Source organism: Enhydra lutris, unplaced genomic scaffold (assembly GCF_002288905.1).
Source record: "Enhydra lutris kenyoni isolate GAN:26980312 unplaced genomic scaffold, ASM228890v2 scaffoldscaffold12, whole genome shotgun sequence".
In the NCBI taxonomy this organism is placed as follows: Eukaryota; Metazoa; Chordata; class Mammalia; order Carnivora; family Mustelidae; genus Enhydra; species Enhydra lutris.
Genome location: NW_019154096.1, coordinates 71,469,962 through 71,492,675, shown reverse-complemented (window position 1 = coordinate 71,492,675; position 22,714 = coordinate 71,469,962). Strand labels below are relative to the sequence as shown.

At 39.4% G+C, this 22,714-nt stretch overlaps 1 protein-coding gene and 1 pseudogene across 7 annotated transcripts in view; one reads left to right on the top strand and one right to left on the bottom strand.

Moving 5' to 3' along the window:
- Nucleotides 1-22,714, top strand: part of LOC111144676 (arginyltransferase 1) — a 160,687-nt gene that overhangs the window by 33,284 nt on the left and 104,689 nt on the right. For all 7 annotated transcript variants that reach the window (XR_002640420.1, XR_002640419.1, XM_022499078.1 and 4 more), the window contains one exon: nucleotides 17,659-17,691. Coding sequence is in view for 5 of the 7 variants with exons in the window: in XM_022499078.1 (XP_022354786.1) it covers nucleotides 17,659-17,691 (33 nt within the window). In the remaining 2 variants the exon portion in view is untranslated. The remainder of the gene's footprint in view (nucleotides 1-17,658; nucleotides 17,692-22,714) is intronic.
- On the bottom strand, nucleotides 10,983-15,866 carry LOC111144736 (annotated as a pseudogene).

Here is a 22,714-nt window from a genome sequence, read left to right as displayed (position 1 = left end):
CATACAGTGTTGCTAGATTTTGCCAAATTCCCTTCCCAGATGTTGTCCCCTTCTGCACTACAGCTTACAGGAGGGCCTTACTCCACAGCATACCCTACAGAGTATGGTACCGGACTTTTGGTTTTTTGATGACAGGTGAGAAATATACCCCTGCTTAATTTTTAAATTATTGGGAAGATGTTAGAGGAAGTGTCTTATTTTACAATCATAGGCTGAAATGTTTAGAGAGAATTGTGTTTTGCATTTCTACTTTATACAGTTTTGGGGAACAGTTGCAGACGGATGCTCATGGCAACAGGAAAATGAACAGAAGAGAGCAGTCAAGTGGATATGACAGAAATGACATCACAGATTGTCATGAGTAACTAGGAAGGTTCTTAGGAGTGTAAACTGTGAGGTTTCAAGGTTATCTTTCTAACAAACAGCCTCTTGAATGACCCATAACTTTTTTCTCAGTAAGAATATGAATCTGCTCTGATAGATTTAGTGACTGAACCAAGGTTCTTACCTTAATAAAATATTTAAGCAGCAGGAAATAAGATCTGGTCTAACTGGTCTGTATGAAGTGTTCCATTTGCACTAAAGAAGTAGACTTATACTTGCCCTTTCCCCTTCCATTGTGGAATAAACGTGTGACTTGGTGTGTATATATATTTGTATGTATGTGTACGTAATCTCGTAGTCACATTGTTATAGAATTAAAAGAATTTTTACTTAAATTTTAAGAGAAATACATATTTCTACTTTTCCATTTACTTATTTATTTTTTTTTTAAAGATTTTATTTATTTATTTGACAGAGACAGAGATCACAAGGAGTCAGAGAAGCAGGCAGAGAGAGAGGGGGAAGCTGAGCAGAGAGCCCGATGTGGGGCTTGATCCCAGGACCCTGAGATCATGACCCGAGCTGAAGGCAGAGGCTTTAACCCACTGAGCCACCCAGGTGCCCCTCCATTTACTTATTGATTGATTGATTATGAGGTCGAGTCTTTTACCTGAGGCAGAGTTAGGGAGGATAGAAGGTAAGCCTGGCTTGTGTGATTTGCCTATAAGTCATTGTGTGGTCACATACTGAAGCACACCCAGTGTCAAGAAGGGGCCTTCTGGTGACATCATTACTGTGTAGCCCTCTTCATTGCCTGCTGTCCCTGGGGCTAGAGTAAGGGATTGGGGAGCTGCTGCCCATGGATATGATCTCTCTGACTTTATTTTCCTTCCATGGCATTGACTAGAACCCTTCTTAAACTGCTTGTTCCTGGCTTTGTCGTTGGTAGTTTAACACCTGCCTCCTTTTAATAAGTTCCTGTCAAAGATCACGAAAGTGTTTCCTTTTGTGAGCATGCCGTTCTCTATCTGATTTAACAAAGTTCTCAGGCTTCATGATCACCCCTGTTCTGTGTTTTCATTATTCCTTTTTTTTTTAAACGATGTATTTATTTTTAGAGAGAGAATGAGAGAGCGACAGTGCGTGTACAGAGAGAGGAACAAAGGGAGAGGAAGAGAGAGTCTTAAGCAGACGACACGTTGAGCATAAAGCCCAATGCAGGGCTTGAGCTCACGAGATCATGACCTCAGCCGAATCAGGAGTCAATGGCTTAGTCATCTGCACCACCAAGGCACCCCTTCGTTCTTCCCTCTATGTCAAACATTCACAAGTTAGTAACGAGAAAGTATAGTGGAAGATGAAAATAGTTTCTCACCTGCTCGGTGTCTTCGTCAGCACTAGAGACATTCTTTGCCTGAATTACGCAGCACATCGTCTTTGCTTTTGTTCAGATTGTTTAACACAGCACACTGTGTGGATGAAACAAGTGGAAATGTTACGTGAGGCCGTAAGTACCCAAGTGAATAACATCAGGGGAGTTTTTCTCTGTTTGATTGTAGGTAATCAGGACATTCACAGTATTACCATTTATTGTTTTTTAAGGAAATCTTTAAAAAAACTTTTAAAAAAGATGACTTTTTTTTTTTTTGGAGTTTTAGGTTAAGAGGCTTTATTATTTTTTTTTTTTGAAAGAAGCTCACATATTACTTGAAAGGCATAGCCCTAAGATTAATAAGTAAATCTGAATGATTTATTTTTAAAACACTTTAAAGTTGAAAATTTCAAGCATTCATAGGATAAAGACAGTATGGTGAACCCCTGTGTGCCCACCGCTGGGCTACAACGTTGTCCCCACAGCCTTGATCCCGCCCCTTACCACTTGTTGTTTGTTGGGTTTTCCAAAAACAGGCTTCAGAAATTATGCCCTTTTACCCACAAATACCTTTTTTTGTTTGCTGATTCCATCAGGGGGTCTTGTATTAATTTAAAACTTAGGGCTGAGGTTAGTTCAAACTACTGTGCTTTCCCGGAAAGCCGTTTTCTAAATTAGTTCAGAGAACTTCCTATGAAAGTCTCAAATATAAGGAGACCTCCTCTTCTGAAGAATACTTATTTTGGGGAAGGTTATCTTCATTCAGGCATATATGTTTCGACAGTGTGATAAAGAAAAGGGGAGATGGTTGTGATGGGTCCATGCTGACCCCATGGAGCAGTGAAAGGTTACAACACTGGATTGTTTTCTCACTGCCGCCACGAGGTGGCGGTCTAGGTCCACACCCTAGCTCCGCTCTGTTCCTGAGCCCGCTGCGCAAGTTGTGTGCTCGCTGCCTGGTGGTTCGGTTAAATGCTTAACTTTTGCCGTTTGTTGGAAGTAATTTGCATTGAGGCATTGAATATGGTCATTATAAATGAGTCTTTGCTTCTTAGAGAGTTAAATATTTCCTGGAACTTAACGCAATGAAGCCACTAACCCTTTTTTAAAAAAAATCTTATTTATTTGAGAGAGAGCGCCCGAGGAGGGGGAGTGGCGGAGGGAGGAGACGCAGACTCCCGACTGAGCTGGGAGCTTAATGTGGGACTTGATCCGGGGACCCTGGGATCATAATCTGAGCTGAAGGCTGACCCTTAGCTGACTGAACCACCCAGGTGTCCTTGACCGTTTTTCTCTTAATAGTTTTTCTCTATGTATATGAAAATAATGACTTATGTTTAGAAAAGTACTCACTGTATCAGACTGATACTTTTCTTCAATAATGTAGAGAAATCAGACACTCATGTATAGGCTTGTACTGTTTTATAAAGAACTGTTACATAATTTGAATGCAGAATTTGAATGATGGCAAGTTCTCAGCATTTTGAAATATTTGTTATTTATTTTTAAGGCCGGGGAGAACTTGAGTGAATAAAGGAGAAGGCTTAGATGGTTATTTGTACAATCAATTAAAAAAAGTCACTTTTTACGAACAGCCCCTAAATAAAGAGACTTGAGTATTGTAGTGTCTTAAGTTTAAGACATTTTTCACTAGTAGTAGTTAAATTACTAAAGCTTTTGAATCACTTACCTAAATATATTAGAACAGAGGCACGATTATATCCCCAGGATATTATTAATTTGGGGGGAGATGCAAAGGGGTGGAGTTAGAGCTATCACTAAGAATGTTTTCCCTTAAGGAGTGCCTGGGAGGCTCAGTCAATTAAGTGTCCGACTCTTGGTTTTGGCTCAGGTCCTGGTCTCAGGGTCCTAGAATTGAGCCCTGTATCAGGCTCTGTGCTCAGTGGGGGATCTGCTTGATACCCTCTCTCTCTCTCTCCCTCTCCCTTTGCCCCTCTCCCCTGCACTCTGTCTCTCTTGGCTTTCTCTCCCTAAAATAAATGATCTTAAATAAAAACATTTCTTCCTTAAATTTTATTTTGTCAATAATATCTACAACTTTTCTCAGATTATAAAATCATAGTATTATACAACATTAGAAATGAAAGGACCTTAGTGATTGTGTAAATTCTCTTATTTAGAGAATTAAAGTAGGTTGTCTAAGATAGCATAGCGGTTAGTGGCAGAGCAGTGTCTGCAAGTTTCCGTGTTTTTTATGCTAGACCATGGTGCTCATTTATGAAAAAGTGAAAATGGGCCTAAGTATTCAATTATTAGAGAATAACTGACATCAGTGAATGAAACGTTCAGCATAAGCAGATTTTCCAATAATTAGAACATTTTTGTTGCTAAGCTTTTATGTGCTCTAATCAGTTAAAATGATCTCCTTTCCCAAATGTGTGGTGTTCTTACCGGCCTTCTCACACAGGATACTGGGCAGGACTTGCCTGTTGTTAGTGGTTCTTATAGTCCCTCCGAAACGTTCTGTGCTTGCCGTATTTGCTGTGACATGCCCTCAATGACTCCTTTTTTCTCTCAAGTGTTCTCTGTTTTAATCTTTCTTCCTTTTTTTTTTTTTTTTTTTTTTGCTGTCAGTAGTTAACTGTATTAGTTTGTCTAGTTTGATCATTCTTTTTCTTTCGAATTTGTGGTTTCTTGATTTTTTAAAAATTTTTAAAATTAAAAAAAAATTTTTTTTCTTGATGTTTTGTTAAAATGTTTATTGAGCACTTCTGTGTGCCACATGCTCTTCCAGAAGCACTTGGTACAGTTAGCAAATGAGTGAGTTAGTCACAGGAAGATCCCTTGCTTTTGTGGGGCCCACATCCAGAGGTGGGAGTAGGTGGTCGGAGACAGTCCTTTAAACTATAAGCGTAATAAATTGGTAAATTATATAGTAGGTTAGCAGGGGATAAATATTAAGGAAAAGTAGAGCAGGTATAAGGGAGGAATGGAAATATTAATTATTGGCTTGGAAACTAGATCGCTAAGTTTATTGTTAGTGAAGTAGTAGTCAGGAGGAAAATGGGAAAAGGAACTTAGAATTCTGAGAGTTGGGGACGTAAACATTCTGTTTTGCATCCTCATTTTGACCTTATTGTTCTCTTCTGGGGTTTTGTCTTTAGTTTAAGTATCTGATATTTCGGAGCAGTTTGATAACTAACTGCTAGTTATGTAAGTGTAACAGGAACTCTCACAGTTACATATACATGCTTACATTGTTTTCTGAAACCTGAGGGTTAGGGCAGTGACATGGAATGCTAGGCTGTCAAGGGGAGTGTTTGGCATGAATGGATGTTGTTGTTGTTGTTGTTTTTTAACAGTTGCTTATTTGAGAGAGAGAGAGAGAGAGAGAGGATGTGTGTACGTGGGCAGAGGGGCAGAGGGAGAGATTCTTCGAGCAAACTCCTTGCTGAGCTGGGAGCCCCCAGCAGGGCTCGATCCCATGACTCCTGAGATCACCATCTGAACTGAAACCAGGAGTCGGAGGCCTAACAAGCTGAGCCACCCAGGCGCCCTGGATGTGGACTCTTGGTTAACCTGACTCTGCATTCCTGCTTTATTCGCCCTTGACCTCAGTATTCTCTGAGGATTCCTGACGGTTTATGGTCACCTGCATTCTAGCAACCAAAGTTTAGTCAATGATTATTTAACCAAGCACCTTTACCTTTATTTAATCCTCATGGCAAACCCCACTGTACTATTTTTGTCTACTGTTTGTTTTCTGTACTGCTACACTTATATAACTAGCAGTCACTTGTCAAGCTACTCCAGAATTTCAGACATTAAAACCCCAGAAGAGAGCAATAAAGAAAAAAAAGAAAAAAAAAAAAGCTTGCCCACTTACTACCTGTATCTGTGTGGCTTTGAGCAAGTTTCTGATTCCTCTGCTTTATTCTTTTCAAGTTCGTCATTTGTAAACACGGGGGAGTAGTACAGTGGGGTTTGCCATGAGGATAGTCATTGACTAAACTTTGGTCGTTGGGATGCAGTGATCGTAAACCATTAGGAACCGTCAGTGAATGCTGAGGTCAAGGGCAAGTAAGGGATACTTCTGGCCCATCCTACCAGCATTTGCAAATGAAATTTTCTTTTTCTTTTTTGTTTTGTTTTTCCATTGTAATTCCAATATTTGTTTGAATTAAAAGATCACACATTTGAAATTTTTTTTTTTTTAAAGATTTTATTTATTTATTTGACAGAGAGCGATCACAAGCAGGCAGAGAGGCAGGTAGAGAGAGAGGAGGAAGCAGGCTCCCTGCTGAGCAGAGAGCCCGATGCGGGGCTCGATCCTAGGACCCTGAGATCATGACTTGAGCCGAAGGCAGCGGCTTAACCCACTGAGCCACCCAGGCGCCCCAAAAGATCACACATTTGAAATTTTAATACTAAATTTGAATTAGTTCTTTCAAAGGAAAAAAGTTCAAAGCCAGTTTGGTTCATTGATATGTAATTTGAGTCTTTAACAATCTCATAATACCACATAAAACTTATAAAAGGGATTAGTTGGTGGAGATTTGTACATGTATTTCTTACCTGCTTTGCTTATAGTGGGAAAGGAACTGAATGCTTCTGCCATTTTTTTTTTCTTCTTTTACTCTTGTGATAGAGATTCTTGCTTATTCTTTAGGGTATATCTCTACTTTTGAAAAAATTAGCTCATTAGCCTACCATAATCTATGGCATACTTCATGCTGTTTTACCTACCTATAAAAATATGGTTCCAGAATCAGAAGAAATACATGATGCCCAGCAGAGTGTCTGGAACGGAGTAGTTGCCCAGTGACTGCGCACTGCGTGAACGAGCAGCCGGGTTGCCTGTTCTTGAGAAACAGCTGGAAAGAGAGCTCACTTGTGGCCAACGAAAACTACTCAGAAAATAATGTTCGTGAAACTCGGCTCCTGAAGCGAAAGGAGAATTCAAATGATGTCAAAAGCTCCTGACAATTGTCCTTCTCTAATAAGTAAAAGCTGTTTTGAATTTACTGAAGGAGAGTGTTGAGAAATTTACCTACAATGAGTTAAGCACATTTTAGTGAGTGCAAAGCTCAGGTGATAGGAATAATCTTGTCGTGAGCACCATTCGTCTTCAGCTCTTGTGTGCTAGGTCTGCTTTTGCCATTAAATCTGCGGAGCCTCAAGTTTTATGACCTCCTGGTAGTGACTTGACAAGTGAACAGTACTGCCTATTGATAACTAGTCTAAACCAGGAAAGTTTGTTTTTGCTCTGGTAATTCATTCGCTATGCCAAATAATTTTAGGTAACTACTTGCATGATTAAAAAGTAGTTGATTTTATTCTAGTTAGTAGTTAGTTGTAAAGGTTAAAAAAATATACATGCCTGATTATTTATCCAGAGCATAATTCTGCCTTTAAGGGAAATGGGGGATATATTTGTGTGGGTCTGTAAATACTGATGTGTGTGTTACATGTTTTTCTGTGACAGTCATTCTAGAAATAGTGCAAAATTTTATATTTAGAATGGTTCCATGTTCCTTTCTTCTGAGCCATGGAAGAGGGTGATTTTTCTATTCAACTAATCATATAAACATTGAATTCTTAGCATGTTTCAGTCACTGTGGTAGGTCCTAAGGATACTTACATGAGTACAACATGGTCCTTTGCTCATTTTATTTAACAAATAAAATGGATTTTATAATACTTTAATAGGAGTGCCTGGGTGGCTCAGATGATGAAGTGTCTGCCTTGGGCTTAGATCATGATCCCAGCACCCTGGGATTGAGCCCCACATCGGGCTCCCTGCTCAGCAGGGAGTCTGCTTCTCTCTCTTTGTCTGCCTCTCCCCTTGTTCGTGCTTTCCCTCTCTCTGTATCTCTCTGTCTCAAATTAATAAATAAAATTCTTTAAAAAATTGCTTAAAAAATACTTTAATAAACATCCTGACATAGGTTTGCATTAATGTTAAAAATGTTAAAATACCAATATTAAAAATTATTGGAAATAATTTTTATATTAATAGTACCTGAGCCTGGGTGGCTAAGTCAGTTGAGCATCCCGGTCTTGATTTCAACCCCAGGTCATGGGATCGATCCCCATTTTGGGCTCCTCACTCAGCAGGGTGTCTGCTTCTCTCCCTTTCCCTCTGTCCCTCCCCCAACTCTCTCGCCCCCTGCCCCCTCTCAAATAAATAAAAATTTAAAAAAATTACTGGGTATATATGTACCTGGTATGATGTGGAGATATGTGATCTTGCTTGGAATCAGTTGATTTGATAAGTGTATAAGAAGTACCTATAGCCATTATTAATATTTGTTAATAAAATCAACTAATAGTTTTTAATAATGATTAAATTACTGATAATATATTTGTTTCTTAGTATTTTGACCAGAGGGCTTTTACAATTTTATCTCAGTTGTGGTTTCCTGCTAATTTTTATTTCTAGGCTTTGTATTTTCTACTTATCCTTAATTCAGGTCATTCAGATTTTGAAAGACAACCAGTTTTTCAAGGTCAGTTTGAATCCTTTTGCCCGACTTAGTGTCATTTAATGATACCTGGTTTTGTCCTCAGTCTCTTGAGTAGCTGTTCCTCAGAAGTACTTACTGGAAGTTTCTTTGCAGGAAATTAAAGGTGTTTCTGGACTCCTGGGAAGATCAAATGAGCAGGGCACAGGTGGTTTCTTCAGTGATAGCAGTTCTTGGTTACTGGTGACTGCTTCTCTCTGGTTATGGCATTTTACCTTGACCTGGTGTGACCCAGTTCTACAAAGTAGCCAGGGGCCATGAAGAGACATAGGGAAAAAGGGAAGACTATGAATATTCATGTATTCATTCACGATTAATTCAAGTCATGCATGAATTCATGTAGGCACCTAAGCAGCAAATATTGAGTTCCTGCTGTGCGCCAGGCATTATTTTAGACTCCAGGGGTGCAACACAGTGAACAAGACAGAAAATTTCTTACCCTCAGATTACATACTGGTGAGGAAGATAAAAAGTATGTGCAGTATTGTTATCAGAGTAATAGGTGCGAACAGTTGATGAAGAAAAGGGGAGGGTTAGAGAGTGGTGGTGGTGATGGTTAAGGAAGGACGTCGGGAAGAGGCCCTGAGGGGAGGGGCCCCTTGGCAGACCCCTGGATGAAGAGCACAGGCCTGTGTGTGTTGTCGGAAGGTACGTTTCAGGGCCACGGGAGAGGCCTGAGCGGCTCACGTAAGGACTGGCACTGGCGAGGCCGGGAAACGGGACACAGGATGTCTTCCTCATTTATGTTGCTTGTGAACATATTTTTAAAACCCTGCCTTTTTGCCATTTGTTAGCTGAATTTGTCATTATCATAAACATGATGCGTTCTGCTATAGACTTATTGGCTGCTTTGTTTCCTTGTTACGTGAGCATCTGTTTATCACCGTATCTTAGTTTTGTTTTATAACATGGAGATTTGGTATCTCTGGGTGTTACTGCTTTTGTGTGAGTTTGATTAATGGTGGTGATGAATCCTTGGTTTAATGGAAGAGGAGCAAGAACCTAGAAAGGCTTTTAGTTTTGCTGCTAACAGACTACTGGGTGTAACACGTGTGGGCCTCAGTTTATCCGGATGCAAGCTAGAGGAGCGGGGCTAGATTATTACCAAATTCCTTTTAACCGTAAAATTCTATGGCTTAAATAATTTTTAGGAAAAATCCACAGGAGGAGCTCACTCGTAGTTTTTTCTTTTTATTTTCTTTTTTGAATTTAATTTTTATATTTATATACAGCAAAGCTCACAAATTTTAAGTGTGCAACTTATTGAAATGTTACATTTGTATATGCCCCTTAATCACCACTCAGATTAAAAAAGAACATTTTCAGCATTCCAGAAGGTTCCTTTTGTAGTCAGTACGCTCTCACCCAGAGGCAGCTCCTCTTCGGACCCTAAGATGTTCTTGAGCTTCATATACATGTAATCGTGCGATATATACTCTTCTGTGTCGCCTTCTTGCTCAGCATCTGTTGTGAGAGTCACGTGTGCTGCATACGGGAGCAGTTTTCTCTCAGTCCTGTGTAGTCTTCCGTGGTGTGGGTAGCGGACAGTAAGTCGTTTGTCCTGCTGATGGGCATGCGGATGGCTTCCAGTTTGGGGCTATAATGAAAACAGTTGCTCTGAACATTCTTCTGCCTGTCTTTTGATGAACATGACACTCTTTTCTCTTGGGTATATACTTAGGAATTAAATCCCTCAATCGTAGCATAAAGATATCTTAGCTTTTGTGAATATGGCCCATTTTTCGTAGTGGTTGGACCTTATGCGAATTCTTATTGCCGCACATTCTCACCAACGCCTGGTAGTGTACGACATTTTAATCAGCCTCTCTGGTGGGTATCTTTAGTGGTATTATATTGAAGTTTAACTTTGCCTTTTGCCAAGCACCTTTTCATGAATGTATGAGCTGTTTGAATATCCTCATTTTTGGAAAGTGCCTGTTTAAGAGTCTGCCTCACCTTTAAAAAAATTAGGCTCTCATGTCTTTTCTCCTTATTGATTGCTAAGAGTTTTCTGTATTCTCTGGCTAGGGGTCCTTTCACATATACGTGTCTTTTAAATATTTTTTCCCAATCTGGAAATAACCTGTATGTAATACTTAAGAAAATGTTACAGTGAGAAGAATGCAGTTTTAAGACTTCAGTTTTGATGCCTCCCCACTCAGTTTACAGATTAAGAGAACAACAGGTTTAAAGATTTTTCTTATTATACAGTTTCCCAATGTTCATTTAAAAAAAAATCCCAAGATATTTTTCCTCATAAACACACTTAAATTATTTCCACATTTCTTATTATCTATTTTAATATTTTGTCCTAGTCCTTAATGTAAGTGTTGTAAACTTAAGTTAGGTCTTGTGGCGAAATGATTTTTTTAAAAAATATATTTATTTATTTATTTATCTGATAGAGAGCACACAGGCACACGCACAAGCCCAATGTAGGCTCGATCCCAGGGCCCCAAGATCAGGATCTGAGCTGAAGGCAGACCCTTAACCGTTTGAACCACCCAGGTGCCCCCAAAAGATTCCTCCATTATAGAAGCCCATGATTCTGGACTCAGCACATGATGTTACCAACACATGAGTCTTTTTTTTAGTGGGTGTTCATTTTGGTGACTTTGCCAAGAACTTTTCTTTGCCCTTTGATATGACCTCTGTTTATGGTGATTTTGTTTGATGCTGATAGTTTTGTAAAACAATGAAATTCTTTTAAATTCCATTCTCTTTGAGCTCTTCAAGCTGCAGAATTTTTTATATATATATATATATATATATATATATATATATATATATATATTTTTTTTTTTTTTTTTTTTTAGTTCATGTCTTTTATTATTAACCCATATACAATTGTTTGTCTTCTGGTTTGTTGAAGCAATAGTTCAGACAACATTTGCCACAATAATGTCTGTCCAAGTGGCTGGCCATAAAAACTCCAGCACCATACTCAGTCTGAAGGGCACTCCGACGAAGGCGACGGATTTTTCCATTCTCATCCACATTATAGTATTTCAGGATGGCCAGTTTAACCTTCTTTCTCTTATTCTTGGGAGTGGTATAAGACTTCCTCTTCCTTTTCTTAGCACCAACACAAAATGAAGAGGGGACTCCTTTTGAGCGTTGTAACCAGGCAGAGTACGTCCATCTTCCAATAGCTTGCCAGCAAAGATCAGTCTCTGCTGATCAGGAGGAATTCCTTCCTTACCTGAATCTTGGCCTTCACGTTTTCTATTTTATCTAAGGGTTCAACCTTGAGAGTGATGGTCTTCCCTGTAAGGGTTTTCATGAAAATCTGCCTCTTGGCGATGGTTCCACTGCAGATCGTAGATTGGATACATTTGAACGTATTAAAAATTTACTTATTATTTAATACGTTCAAATATATGTTATTTGTTTTAATAGATACTAAGTCACTGTAAGACGTACAACTGTCATTATAGTGAATACGTGCAGTGAGGTAGGTGGTAGTGAATGACTTAGTTATTGCCCAAATCTCTACTGCTCTTAGAAATTGGCAAGTAGTAAAAGAGTATGCATCAAAGTAGCTCACTACTTAGGGCATGCGTTAGCCAACTGGACTCAACACAGCGAAAGCTGTGAAGCTCTTTGTAGGAGTGTTATGGACTTTTGTGATTCTGGGAAGATATTACAATCTTTCAAGAGGCATTTTATTATAGTTCCTCCCATGGTGTTGGCCTGAGCATTAAGCCGTTCAGCAATCTAAAGTGCAAAATCTTATACTAGAAGGGGTAATTTTGTAAAGGAACCGTACCTCTTAAAAGGAGGGAAAAGGGGGCCAGTAATTCACTGATAGTTTGTATTAGATTTTTCATACTATAAACAGGCATATGGAATATTTTCAGTGAGCATTTTTTATTAAATACAGTTTGGGGAAACTGAATCGGAGCTGGTAGTGTTTCCCAGGATTTGTAGAATATTCTATAGAATGTTACTAAATGTTACGTGAAATTAAAAACAAACCAAAAAACAAAACTTTCTGGCCATGTAGCTTTGGAAAGCACTAGATTAAATAAAGTTGAAGAGTTTTTGTTTTTCTAACTTTGTTGAGATGTAGTTGACAATAGAGTATTGTGTGAGGTCTACAACATGCTGATTTGAAACCCATATACTGCAGCGTGATTACCACCATAGTGCCAGCTAATACCTTGATTATATCACATAGTGACCGTTTCTCTTTTGTCATGAAAACACTTAAGATCGATCTACTTGGGTTTTTTCTTTTAAAGCAACTTGGCTATATTGTACAGTGTTGTTACATACGATCACAATGCTGTGCTTTCAATCCTCAGAACTTACTCCTCTTGTAGGGTTTTTTTGTTTTAATGGCAGGAATTCTTAAAGCCTTTAATTTGTCAGTGTACCTTATAATTCTCTAGGATGAGGAAGGGGAGGCGAGGCGGCAATAATACGCAGCATTTCTTGAACCTCTGTGGCCATGGAGTCATGTTTTAGAGAGTGTCTCAGGAACTTGGTGTGCCCCAGTACCTTTTGGTGAAACTGGTTTGGCTGAAATCATTTTACAGATGGAAAACTAAGGCCCCAATAATTGAAGGTACTCACTCAAGTAGATGAATCTAGTGAGATTGCAGATCGACTCTTAGATCATTGTTCTTCCTTTCTGTTGACAAAAGAAGGGCATTTAGTGGCTTAGGGGGCATAGATTTAAATACAATAGGATGTAAGTATGATTTTCTTTGTCATCTTTTAAGATTTATTGAAGCTTAATGGCTAGTCCAAGGGCTCCAGGTCTAACCAAATAAGCCAGTGCAAGTGTTAGTCCCTTCAGCCACCTTGCCGGCAGGTGGATTAGAGAGCAACTCTAGAAAGGAAGTTAAGGATTGCTTGAATCTGTTCTGTTGTCTCCCCCACTAAAGTCAGGGAAAACAGGATCTTTGTCCTCAGACTTTAGCTGTCGTTGCCTGCGAAGTACAGACTTAATTCCATTCTCTGGATGACTTGTTAAATGGGTGTGAGCTGTGTAGGCTGCTTTTGAAGGTTTTGTTTTTCTGCAGTGAAATGAAATAATAAAACTGTTTTCTTCCTTAGAATCAGATTAATGTCTAAGAGTTGGAGATTCACGAGAAACACATTCTTAGCAAAACTTAGTTCCTGCACTGCCTTAAAACAGTCAATTTCCAAATATAGTACCAATATGTACCAGCAGTTGTGGGAGAATGGAAAGGGAGCCTCAATTAACTTAATTTAGACTCTTAACTGAATCAAAACTGCCAAATTCCTGGTAGGAAAACTTAGCATCTTACATGGAGGTATGATACAGGTTTTAAGTAAAGATTTTGTTAGGTTATAGCCTAAAGTCGTTAGACTTGTCCCCTGACAGTTTGTAAGTACCATGTGCCCGGGTGAAAGATCAAGGAAGCAGGAGCAGCGGCGGCATTTGGTTAATGCGGGGACACTTTGGGTAATCGTGTGAACAGTTACGTGAAAGACTTGAACTGCACTTTGACGAGTAGGCATAACTCACTTACGTTCTTTGATTTAGAAAAAAAAAAAGTTATGCCTTATAAAAAAAAATTGCTGTTTAATGTTTCTTTTTTTGTTAAAATATAGGATTTAACATGGTTCCTTATTAAAAAGAAAAGGCATTTCAGGAATATAGTAGCTTATATTACTTACATGTTGAATGTTTTCTATTGCAAAGATAAATGGTTGATCATAGTTTTGCCAGGCTATTTTGACAAAACCAGTGGTATGCATTCTTCTCTCCTTCTTGCCTCCTTCCCCCTCCCCTTCTCTCCCCCATCCAGTCCCCCACTCCCCCCGCCGCCCCAGCATAACTGGCATGGTTAATAACAAGTCTTGGAAAAAGAAAGAACTTCCTGATCATAACTGACAAGAAGTTTAGCTACAATTTTGTGCTTGAAAAACTGTTGAGAAAATTTTGGTAAGCACTAAGTGCTTTTCTGGAAGGAATGAGAGGATGTTATGACGTAGGCTACGGATGGAGCTAGAGGTGGTAAGAATACTTAAGAGAAGGAAGGTCAGTAAGTAGTGTGGAACATGAGAACTGATCTGGGTCTATCCTTTTGCCCTTTTTAGAGGCCTGAAAAGTTTTTTAAAATAGTACTGATACCTTTTATGCCTGAATGCTAAATACGGAACGTACTTCTTCTTATTTAAAAAAAAATTCAGGGGCACCTGTGTGGCTCAGTTGGTGAAGCGTCTGCCTTCCTCAGGTCATGATCCCAGGGTCCTGGGATCCAGCTCAGGAGGGAGCCTACTTCTCCCTCTCTCTGCTGCTCCCCCTGCTTATGCTCTCTTGCTTTCTATCAAATAAATAAAATCTTTTTAAAAAATTCAAGAGTAGATGAGATAATTGACAACATTTTTATGAATTTTAGCAAGTGAGTCCAGGTAGTAATGTTACTGATGTTGTAACGAGAAACCTGTTTGCATTTGAAAAGCCAGATGTTGGGGCACCTGGGTGGCTCAGTGGGTTGAAGCCTCTGCTTTCGGCTCAGGTCATGATCCCAGCGTCCTGGGATCGAGCCCCGCATCGGGCTCTCTGCTTAGCGGGGAGCCTGCTTCCTCCTCTCTCTCTGCCTGTCTCTCTGCCTACTTGTGATCTCTGTCAAATAAATAAATAAAATCTTAAAAAAAAAAAGAAAGAAAAGCCAGATGTCAGGGAGGTTGTTCCTATTTTCAACTGTATTAAATCAACATGTCTTAGAAGTAGTCTTTAAAATAGATAAAATAGATAAAACCTGTGGCTATATTTATTTCCAGTTGTTTCTAGAATGATGAAGTATATTCCTGTCTGTAAAATCAGTAAGATGTTTTGTAAACATATTAAGTTCTTTATTTCTCAACATTTTGCCTAAATATCTAAAATAGGACCTTTCCCTTAAACTTACTAACTTAACTATGCCCATAACATAATATTTTTTAAGTAGCCATATTAGTATAACTATGTTAGAAAAGTGGTGTTAATGTGGACTATAGACTGTGGCCATACTCTTTTTTGTTGTTGTAACAGCATCATTGAGCCATTTTTATACTGATCAGACATTCTGATGGTATCTGTTAAAAGGCATCAGAGTGTATGTACAAATATATTTTGTAATTAATTTGCTTTTTTATAGTTCTTTTTCAAAGTATTACCATTTGTGTTGAATATAATATGTGTCATTTCACAATGAAAATTTACTAACTATTTAACTGAAGGAAACTAGCTGTGGGTTTTCTGGTGTACTAATCGAGAAATAGCATTTTTGGACTTTTTCATGTCCTTGGAGTAGGAGAGTGAATGTGCACCTTGTGATTTATTATTCTGTTTTTACTGGTTTGGGAATTGAGAACTTCTACTTATGTACTTCATGTTCTGGCAGCTTCAAGCAGCATAGGAATTTTTAGGTCTATTTTGAAAAAGCTGTGACAGGAATGTTACATACACATGTGACAAAGGTGTGTGTCAGTTACTGGATCCACAGGGAGACCCTCATTTTCTTGGAGCGTAATCATGTGTTTCTCTTGATTGTTATTTAAAGTCAAGTGATTTCCATCCTAACTGACACATCAGTTACTACTGAACCAGACTACTTCTAAGTCCTAAAGTATAATGTGTACCGCGTCATTAATATGCACCTAGTGGCCAGAAACCGGGCAAGAGCCTATTTCTCATTTTGAGATAAAAATTCTCCATACCTCATTTTTCTCCACTGTTAAAACTGGCTAGTCTTTCAGTTCTTTCTTTTTAGTCCTGGGAGGAAGGGTAGGGATAGTCTTGTGTTGGGCTACTGTGAAAATAATCCAGGATCACAAGGTTGCCCTTTAAATTTCAACAGAATTAATTTGTTACATATCAGCATTATGAAAACTTAAAATTTTGGTGTATCTTGCACTTTCAGAAAGTTCTCTTAACAGTTAATATAATCAAATTGTATATTGATATTTAAATTAAGAAAAAGTGTCCTTAAGTAACGGGACCTGAATGATAGTAGTTAATTATTTAATTACATGGCTTTGGTGTGCACTAGTAACATTTTACAAGTATATTTGCTTTAGCTTTGTGGGGAGGAAGTGTCTGATATAGTTTTTAAACTTTATTATAGAAAACTAGATGGGGCGCCTGGGTGGCTCAGTGGGTTAGGCCACTGCCTTCGGCTCGGGTCATGATCTCAGAGTCCTGGGATCAAGCCCCGCATCGGGCTCTCTGCTCTCTAGGGGAGCCTGCTTCCTCCTCTCTCTCTGCCTGCCTCTCTGCCTGCTTGTGATCTCTCTGTCAAATAAATAAATAAAATCTTTAAAAAAAAAAAAAAAGAAAGAAAAGAAAACTAGAAATATTCACAAAGTAGAAAGAGAAGTATAATGAATCTGCATATATTCGTCTCCTGTCCTCACCAGTTTAATATAATGGCCAGTCTTGTTTGAGCTACACACTATCCTACAATAGTTCCCTCCTGACAGCCCCCAGTGATTTTGAAGGAAATCCCAGACATCATGTAATTTCATTGAGAAATATTTCAATGTGTATCTCTAAAAGAGAATCAAATTATTTGTATCCCCTGTGAATACTCGCTAGCTTTGTTGTGGAGAGGAAGTTCAAGAGTGCTTGGAAACAAGCCTGTTACTGCATTTTATTGTAGTTATTTTGCATTTAGAAAGATCAAGAGTTTATACTACTTGGGTATTTTACTACTCCAGTAACTCTCAAAGGATTTGAAATGCTGATTTTATAAATAACAGCTAAAAAACATTGTGAATTTTCATCACGAATGTATGTGGCGTTATGTGGCAGTCCTCACCCCAGGGCTGACCTGCGGTTTGCTTTGTCATTTGTTCCTGGCTCCTCCTTACCCTGCCGAGATGTATGTTTCTTTATTTAAATGCTGAGCAATGGCATGTATAACACTTAGTTTCAGATGAAATTCTGTAAGCCTTGGCATGTGTCAGAGAAGGAGATAGTAGAGAGAGCGAGGAGGCATGTGTGCTGACAGAGAACAGGGTGAACGCTGTGGCCAGGCCCCAGAGTGGGCGGGACTCTCCTCCTTTCACTCTTGCTCCCCAGCCTCCTTGCCTTGTCTTGACTTTTTATTTCTTTTCTTGGTTCCCCTTTGGTTTCTATCTTTGCCTTCTCTTGGCCTTTACTTAATTTTGCCTGTGGCATTCATTGTCAGGAAGATTGCTGTGGAGGATGTGATATTATGTAGGGGTTGTAAGATGAAACCTTAAAAAAGGAAAGCTTTTAAGACTAATTTGTTGGGCTTTAATTCATTTTTATACAGATTTTATTTAATTCAAATAGCTGGATACCAACTGTGTTTTCTCTACTCTGTGGATGAACTACACAATAGATCAAAAATGTTAATTTTGCAGACTTTGAAGTTTACTTTAGATGCTGTTATTGAAAAGATATGTAATAATAATTTTTCCTTTTTTGTTGTCTTTTGTTGCGCATTTCTTGGATGAAACTGATCCTGATATTCAAACGTGACTCTGCAGTTTACAAGGTTCCTTTGCAGCTCCCCTCTGGAGGTAAGAGTTTACTCCCTGATGTTAATACTAGGATCACTAATGGGACATCATTATTGGCATGTTTTGTTAGGCCCTTATTGGTAATTTAGAGGTGATCATTTTGTTGTAGCGCATACTCTTCAATAAGGGTAATGAGATGAATACGGACTTTTTTTAGAATAAGAATTCCTGTAAGAAATCAGTCCTGCGTTGTAAAGAGCCTTACTGTATCTGTTTCATTCGCAACTGTTGACACTAGCGGAGTTGTCTTAACTGCCCTGGCATTAACTGAGAGCTGGAGGAGTTGTGGGGGGCGTTGGGGAGGGGTGCTATTGTCAGGCAAGTTTCTGTTGGTTTGAGAGCACTTTTTCAAACCCCGGAATTGATAAGCGAAGAACAAAGGACTTACCTGTTACTGAGCCTTTCTTAAACACAGACATGCTCCCTTCCTCTGTCTCCCTCCCCAACTTCTCTCCTCTCCTTTCCCTTCCCCCTCTCCCAGTGCACTGCCACCTTGAGTCCTCATACTCATTCTGCAGTGTAGAGCTGAGTTTCCAGTGATAACACTGTGGTATAAAGATATTTAGGAAAAGCACCTGACTTGTGAGTAGACACAAGATGGCTAAGGCTTGGAGGATGGAGGAGGCAGCAGAGTGTGTGGCGAGATGCTCGCTCTCAGAAGCAAAGTTGGGTTTCAGAGCATTCCTTCCCTTACTGCCACACCGGGCAAATAGCAACTTCCCTGCACCTGGATTTTCTTATCTTTAAAACGCAGGTGATAATTCCTACCTGTCCAATGAAGCAGTGGACATAGCAGCATTTTTTTTTAAAAGATTTTATTTATTTATTTGACAGAGAGAGAGATCACAAGCAGGCAGAGAGGCAGGCAGAGAAGGGGGGGGGGAAGCAGGCTCCCCGCCGAGCAGAGAGCCCGATGCGGGGCTCGATCCCAGGACCCTGGGATCATGACCTGAGCCGAAGGCAGAGGCTTTAACCCACTGAGCCACCCAGGCGCCCCCATAGCAGCATTTTTAAAGTGCTACTCAGGGACACCTGGGTAGCTGAGGCTCAGGTCTTGATCCCAGGGTCATGAGTTCAAGTGAGTTTAGTAAATAAAGTGCTACTCAAACCTTAGTAATATTTCGTATTTTCCTCTTGGGCTGTACTGCAGCCCCACACAGTAAGACGCTGTTCTCTGCCTTTCCTTTGTTCTTTCTTCTGCTTCTGTTTATATTGCCTTTATGTTCCCTTCCCCTGTTCCCAACTTGTCCAAATCCTGTCCATCTTCAGGTTGAGCCTTCACACTTTGTCCACTGCCCGGCCCTTCTGTACCTCTGCACACAGAGGCAGTTGTTCCCTTTTCTGCTTCTGTGACACTGTGTTCACGAAATTACTGAAGCATTGTGAGTATATGGTGTAGCCCACTCTGGCACACTGAATACTCTTAGAGACCAGTTTGATGATCGCCAGAGGAAACTGATGAGGCCAGAGAGTACCATCCAGGTTTGGTTACATTTTCTAAATAATCCAGCATCAAGGGGGAAACAAAGCTCTGTTTGGACAGACTATGGGCTTTGAAATGATGGCCCATGAGCAAGTCATTTCATCTTTTAGTTAATCTAAAAATGGAAATGGTGATATGTTATTAAAACAAAATGAAATAGTGTGTGACAAACACTGAGCACAATGCCTGTCACATAGAATTCTAAATAAAGTTTATTGCAAGAACAATCAAAAACCAAACCATAAGAAATTTGAAGACAGTATAAATTATATAATTTACTCTTTAGTTGATGAAGCATTTTATAAGTACAGTAGGATGGGAAGTATCACAAAGGAAAGGATTGAAAAATGAGATTTGCTTCTGTTAAAAATCCTTAATTTTGGGGGTGCCTGGGTGGCTTGGTTGTTAAGTGTCTGCCTTCAGCTCGGGTCATGATCCCGGAGTCCTGGGATTGAGCCCCACGTCTGGCTCCCTGCTCAGCTGGAAGCCTGCTTCTCCCTCTCCCACTGCCTGTGATCCCTCTCTCCCTGTGTCTTTCTCTGTCAAATAAATAAATAAACAAAATCTTAAAAAAAAATCCTTAATTTTGTTCATTGAAATGTATATAGATAGAAGGCAGTTTGGGGAAGGTGTGATAAGGTTATTATACTTAATGATCTCCTGGAATCAATTTTAAAATGTACTATTTTCTTTCCCATAACTTTTGGTTGTATTTTATGAGATAGTGTGGTGAAATACCAATGGTAATAAATGTTTTAAGAGTTTAACCTTGTAGGGGCACCTGGGTGGCTCAGTGGGTTGTAGCCTCTGCCTTCGGCTCAGGTCATGATCCTGGGGTCCTGGGATCGAGCCCCGCATCGGGCTCTCTGCTCAGCAGGGATCCTGCTTCCTCCTCTCTCTCTCTGCCTGCCTCTCTACCTACTTGTAATCTCTGTCTGTCAAATAAAATAAATAAAATCTTTAAAATAAAAAAAAAAGTTTAACCTTGTAAGTAATCAAAGAAGTATAGTTTAAAAGAACAGTGATAAATGCTTGCTTACCTATTTAGATATCTTTTTTTTTAATGAATACTTGGGAAGATCTGATAGGATGGAATGTTTTTAAACTTTGTCTTTTAGAGAAATCACTTTGGTCATCTATATAAATTCATATCTGTGGGTTGTATGCCCAAGTAGTTCTAGTCTAAGGATCACTGCCAGAGAAATAATCAGAAGTGAGGACAAAACTTGCATAAGTGTTTATTACAGCATGACTTGTAATGGCAAAAAAATTATAAACAGTCTAAATGTCCAGCAGTAGGAGAAGGTCAAGTAAATAATGGCACAGACAGCCATATTACAGACAGAACGCTTGACAGCGATTAAAGTGGGAATTATGCATATACATATTCATGAATGAACAAAACAGGGATAGAAGTAGGATGTAAAGTTATACATGTAAACCTCATTTTAAGAATAATTTAAGCATACAGAAATTAGTTACAAAGAAGATACACAAGATGTTAAATTGTTTGACCCTTTGCTTTTTCATGAAGGAGCCACAATGGGGAGAAGAGAAACCTTGGTAGGTTTTTAGCGGTGGCTTTTGTCATCAGTGTTTGGAAAGTACATCAGGCGAGTTTGATTGATGTGCAAACAGGGTCTAGTTTTGTAGGAAGAAGGTGGGTGGGGAGAAATTGCAGGAGCTTAGGTGAACAGAATGCCGCTTACGGTCTCAGGTTGGACTCTGATTTCAGCAAGAGCTCTGACGGGTAACCAGGAAGAATGGGTTTGAGCAGAAGACATTTAGGCCTGATTGGCTTACCTGGACGTGGCGTGAGTGAGGAGGCTGGCTGGAGCTTGCTGTCCGCAGCACTACTGGGGCAAAGATCCTTCTAAACCTCACCGATAAGACTTTTCTCAAATGTAAGCCCAGTGAGAGAGGACCCTGTTTTTCTTGTTTCGTCTGTGTGTCTGGTTTTGATATAGTAAATAGTACAGTGGAGGCTGTGGGTAAATATTGTTGAATGAATGGATGGATGAATGAATGAATGAGCTAGGTGGGGCTGAGGCTGCAAGGAACAGGGTTTTACCCATAATTTGGCAGCGGTCAGCTAAAAACACACAAGGCCTGATATTTGTGTTCCAATATGGTTAACAGTCTTTCTAGCAAGATTGTAGCTACTTAAGATCAGGATCTTTGTCTTTTTTCATCTTTGGACGCTCTCAGGTATAGATAGGGCTTGGAGTTTACCAACTGTACAGCTAGAGTTATACCAAACAAATTTTTTTTTTATTTTATCTGGCTAAATATTGAGAATCTATGTGCAAAAGCTTTACTCCTTGGTGAAAAGTAGAGGGAAAGTATGATCAAATTTTAGTGATAGCTTCTGTTGTTTTCTGTCTGATCTGCTTTCTCCACTTACTGATCTGGAGTTGTGTTTTACCTTGTTTAAATATCTCTTTTCTTACTGAGCTTATGGACTTGGGAAAGGAAAAAAAAGTCAAAATTACAGATAACCAATGTGCTTTTCTTTGCTTGAAGTATTTGGGATATACTTTGAGGGCTTTCTGTTGGAATTTTGCAGGGGCTTCCTGATGACCCAGTTAGTGGCTGCTACCCCAAATTTTCAACAGCACTGAGCTCAGGATTCTGTTCCTTTGCCACCTCACAGAGCCTGCGAGCCAAAGCAAAGCCAAGGCAGGAGAGTGTTAGGAGTCCCAAATGCTTAATTTTGCCATTGAGCTCATGTTTTAGCTGGAGAAGGAAAGTTACACATATGGTAAATACCCAAACACCTTCCTTAATTTTGATTAAAAGAAAAATCTGGTAGAGACCATAAAATGCATGAGTCTTGCAGTAGAAAATGAAGGATACTTTAAACTTCACTTTGTCCACAAAACTAGTATGAATGAGCCATGTCCCTTTGTTGTAAGTCCTAAACAGTTAACTGCCACATGAATCTAACGAAATTGTCAGGTTATAGTAATTACATCAGTAACTTGATCTGCTGTCATTTGAATGGAGCCATGTGTGGAGAGTCAGTTACTTCCCTCTGTGGGGCTGACCCTTTTACATTCCTGTAAGCTGAAGACTAATAGAGCTCATTAAGCTTTATGGGAAAAGAGCTTTTATCACCTCGTCAAGTCAGGCAACATATTTCCATTATATTCCTAATTTCATGTGGCTCTGTGGTTGCTGATGTGCACTCCCCTACTAGGTTCACATCGGCCCTCTTCCTTACAGACATTTTTATTGACATTTCTAAGTCTGAATTACATTTTGTGTGGCACCACCTACAGATGTCTTCAATTAAATGTAGGTAAATAAAGGGGATTATATATCAGAGGCGAAAAGATTCTTGAAATTCTCTTCCGAATCAGACTTTGCCAGCCAGTCCAGTAGGGTGCAGTCTTGTCGGCATTTCGGAGGGAGAGAGCGACAGGAGAGGTGTTTGTAAGACATTTCACCATGTGTGAATGTAGGTGGCTTAGGTTCTGTTAAGGTGTGTCCTTCCGATTTCATTTCAAATCAATTACAGTCTTCATTTAGTAGGTATCA